Here is a 4,473-nt window from a genome sequence, read left to right on the forward strand (position 1 = left end):
GAGATTGGGAGGAAGCTTGTCATCAAGCGATCAGGCTCCTCCATTCTAAGCCCTCTCGTTTACACTTACTCTGTCCTCCTCCACTCATGGACCCTCCCCAGCACCTCACTAGGAATCCTATCTCCCCAGTGCCTCTTCCCCACAAGGGTGACATGCTTATGGGATAGGGAAGGAGGAAGTTGTCCTTAAACGGGCCCTCCTCCACCTTCCCCCGCCCCCCACCTATCAGACCCTGGAAGACAGCCCTATGTCCCCCCCAACCCTCCACCCCTTGTTGTCCCCCAGGCCCGTCTGGAAGTAGTCTGAGTCTCCCAGCCCATTGGTTTCTTCACATGAATTTTTTTTTTGGTAGGGATAGGGGACAGGGATGGGGGAATAGGGATGGGGGATGGTGGGGTGGAGTGGTCAGGAGGGGGGGTTTTCTTTCTTTGGGAGAGAGGTGGCCGTCTTTATTTCTCTTCGACCGCATCCCGTTTCTTCCAGCTCTCCAGAATGTACTTGAGCAGCAGACCAAGCTTCCGGCGGGCTGAGATTGGAGGATCCTCCCCGCCGCCCTCGCCTGCCCCCCTCTTCTCCAACCCGGCCCCGCTGGCAACGTCGAGGCGGGCATCAGAGCCAGGGGAAGTGGCCTCTTCCTCCAGGGCCTTGATCCGGACACGCTGGGCATCCTCGGCCATCTCGTTGAGGCAGCCCTGTAGCATGGTGTAGACAGTCCCAAAGGAGATGCCACCGGCCACCAGTGTCCCGAACACAGGGATGCCCTTCTCAAAGGCCCGAGCCACGCGCATGGCCCCGTCCGACGACTGGGCATACATGCGCAGCACCGCCTCGGGTGAGACCTCAGTGGCCAGAGGAGAGCGAATCACAGAGCGCAGGTCACCAGCCTGCTTGCCCACCTGCTCAGCCAGCCGGGCCAGCGAGTCGTCATCCAGGCCAAAGCTGCGGTGGTAGCCCCGCAGGGAACGGATCAGGAGAGCGTCATCGTAGGCGGCTGCCAGCCCAGGCACAGGTAAAGCCTGGATGACCCCAGACACCAAGGCTGTCTTCAGCACCTGTTCCTGCAGGGCATCCTTCTTCTTTTGCAAAGCCTGCAGTGAGATGTCTGGTAGGGATAGGAGACCAGCATGGCGGCGATGGGCTGGTAGCTCCCGCTCCCAAGTGGCCACGAGCAGAGGAAAATCATAGCGGGCCGGCGAGAGATTGGACACAAGGAAGATCCGGGGATCCTGGACCCCGGCAGCTCGGAGACGTTCCGCACAGTGGTCTCGGATCTCCTGCAAGACAGCACTCTCGCTGTAGCCTGATGGGCGCTGGGTGCGAGAAGCTGCCAGGTCCTCATCCACCTTTGTGCGGATAAAGTAGAATTTCTTGCCCTGGCGGAGGATCTCAGTCGCCAGCCGGGTCTCCACGGCCCCACAGCGGCGGGGTGAGACCAGGAGGAAGAAATTGTAGCGAGCAAAGTCTACTTGCTTCAGGTACTTGTCAGCTGGGCAGCCAGGTGAGCCGGCCCCTGGCAGGTCCCACAGCATGAGCTCAGGAAGCTGAGGGTGGGGATAGGGAGTGGGCTGGGTTGTAGTCTCGATGACGCCTGTCCGGGCTGCACCCGGGTCCTCGGCCCCAATCCCTCGAAGGGCGTTGATCAAAGAAGACTTGCCGGCCCCGGACTCGCCCGTCACACCCACCTCGAGGCGGCTACTCTCTGCGGAGCCCAGAAGCTCCCGGAGGCGGGAGGCAGCCTTGGGGATATCCCCCAGCTCGAAGGCTGTACGAAGAGCCTCAAGCTCCTCCTTAGCCATGAGGATGGTGCTCTCCTCCTCAGACGGGGGGGCATGTGACTTGGACGCCATTGCGCCCCTGGGGAGAGTGGGGGGGGAGTGGGGGAGTCTCGATGCGTGTGCTCCTTGGGGTAGGGGGCAGGCTGCTCACACCACCTAGGCCCTGAGACCCGGCCAGGGAAAGAGATGAGGGGTGGGGAGGAGAGACAGACGGTTAGTGGTAAAGGCAGCCAATCCCGACAGCCTCCCCTCCCCGCCCCCATTGCCCACGTTACAGGATGTAGCCTTGGAACCCCAGACTGGGAGTCAGGAATTGGTGGGTCCCTGACTCACAGGCAACCCATTCTCTTGGGCAGGTATCCTGTCCCTCTCTAATCCTCAGTTTCGCCAACTGTCAAACAAGGAGGTTGGCCTTAGTGGTCCTGAAAGACCTCCCAGCTCTCACATTTTCTGACTCTATGACTCTGTTTGCCCAATCTCACCTCCATTTTACCTCCTCTGTACCTCACCCACCACACTCACTGTACTTGTCTGTTTTTTACTAATATAATGTAATGATATCTCCTCTTACACTTGTGTTTTCTGAAGGTCTTTCCTCATCCTTATCCCATTCAAGCTTCCTAACATCTTTGTGAGGGAAGCAAGGATTCTTAATCCCCATTTCACTGACAGGTAAAGTAAGGCCCAGAGCAGTAAAGTGACTTAGATACCCAAGGTCACAGAGCAGTTTAGTAGGAAAGTTGGCCCCAGACATTAAGCCTGGGGAAGGAACATGAGGATCAGCTTCATCCAGTCTACTCATTTCACAGGGGAGGAAACTGAGACCACATCAGGAGATGGAGTATATGAGGTGTAGGAAGTAATCTTTTGCCTTTCCTCTCTCCTCCACAGCCTGTCATTACATCATGGGACATTTAGACCTAGAAGGGACCTTTGTCTTAACCCAGAATGGCAGCAATGACAGATTGTGTGAAGTTGTAAGTACCAGACTCAACGTTTCTGACAACCTTATGTTCTAGATCTCAGTTTCCTTCTCTGTAAAATGCTAGGGTTAGATGAAGTTTCCTTCTAGCCCTAGAATACTATGAGCCCATGGTCCTCACTCCCAGTTTCATCCTCTGTTACTAAGGTGAAGAATGGTTCTCTGAGATGGCCCACCCTTTGGATCTCCCCAGCCCAAAATCTTCCTCTCTTTCTGGGTTTCCCTTTCATTTTTCTCTTTTATGTCCTATCTTGGGGGTCTGGTCCTAGGGAGAGGGAGAAATGGGGGGGTCTGAGGTGGAATGAGATATAATCAACAGTAGAATGTGGGGAAACAGGGGAAATTAGACTCATTTCTCCCCTGTAAACCCAGGGTACATGAATGACAGAGCCTGGCAGAGTCTACGGAGAAAGCTAGAGAATTAAGTCTCCACACCCAACAGACACATAAAGACTTCCTCCCTTCAGCCCCATGGATGATGGTTCAGGGTTTGTTTGGTTTTTAGTATAATTGTAATTGGGGCCCCAACACACACACCACTCAAGACCTCTCTCTCTCTTCCTCTCCTCTGGTCATGAAAGACCCAGGATGTTCAAGGAGCAAACTACAGGTCCATGGAGCAGTCAGTAGAATCACACCACTTCTCTTCTCTGCCTCCTCCCATCTCCTGATCATCTGAGATCTTTCAGGACTGAGCCTGGGAAATTGGATTCATCATCCCCCACCCCAGCACAGTCACCACCTTCCCTCTTCCTCTCTTCATTATGAAAGTTCTGGATATTTGAATGAGCAGTCTCTAGTGACCATGAGACCAGATGCCCGCAAGATATGCTGAACTCCCACACCTGGGATTTATCCTTCCATGGAGAGCTCTGGGGTATTCAGGTGGTAAAATTCCTAGAGCCCCTGTCTATGCCTACACCACAATCCTCTCTTTTCTCCATGACCTCTTGGGAAGGTCTGGGATGTCTGGATAGGGGCTCAAGAGAAAAGAGGGGATTGGGCTGACATCCCCCACACCTGGAGTTTCTCCTTCTCTTTGGGCAGGGCCTGAGCTGTTTGAGCAGCAGACCATAACAGCTGGAATCTGTAGAAGAAACTGGGGAGAATCCAGCCAGCCCACAGATTTCTTCTCTCCCTTGCTCAAAGGGTCTAGGAGCTCTGAGACATGTAGCACAGGCTCAAAAGGCAGCTTAGCCTGAGCACTTGGGCCCAAACCCAAACCATTCTCTTAGCTTGAGTAACCAAGGGCCAGATGCTAGGGGTCCATCAAAGTTAGCTAGAGAATTGGGCTCCTTCCCTCTAGCCCTGAGCAGACCTTTCCTCTCTTCCTAAGGTTTCAGAGGTAATTGGGATGTACCCCTCCCTACCTAAACCCTGGGCTCCCTCCTCCCCTCCATTCTAAAGACTATTGGGGGGTCCAAAGGGCAACCAGGAGAATTGGACCTAGATTCTATTTACCCGGGATTTCTCTTCCCTTCTTCCCTGTGGATTGCCCTGATCTCACCCACATTGGTACCATTTCCCCCCAGAATCAACTCACATTCACAGAGGAATTTCCCACACCCCTCAGACTCTCCCCGCCCACGGGGTCTCTCCCCGTTTGCCTGGGCTCATACCCTGTTGCTAGGGGCCATTATAACGGGGGCTAGCGGCTGATTGGCTGGCCCCGCCCAGCCAGGTAACACCAGCAGGGGCCCAGGCCAACAATGCCCA

At 54.9% G+C, this 4,473-nt stretch overlaps 1 protein-coding gene across 1 annotated transcript; it reads right to left on the reverse strand.

Annotated features, from left to right (window-relative positions):
- Nucleotides 1–319: 319 nt before the first annotated feature.
- On the reverse strand, nucleotides 320–4,406 carry LOC140503669 (interferon-inducible GTPase 5-like). The gene is made up of 2 exons (XM_072607822.1): nucleotides 4,301–4,406; nucleotides 320–1,938 (listed from the first exon to the last, which is right to left on the reverse strand). Exon 2 carries the CDS (start codon nucleotides 1,845–1,847, stop codon nucleotides 450–452), a length of 1,398 nt encoding a protein of 465 aa, XP_072463923.1. The 5' UTR covers nucleotides 1,848–1,938; nucleotides 4,301–4,406; the 3' UTR covers nucleotides 320–449.
- Between the last annotated feature and the right edge of the window lie 67 nt (nucleotides 4,407–4,473).

Source organism: Notamacropus eugenii, chromosome 5, assembly GCF_028372415.1.
Source record: "Notamacropus eugenii isolate mMacEug1 chromosome 5, mMacEug1.pri_v2, whole genome shotgun sequence".
Classification (NCBI taxonomy): domain Eukaryota; kingdom Metazoa; phylum Chordata; class Mammalia; order Diprotodontia; family Macropodidae; genus Notamacropus; species Notamacropus eugenii.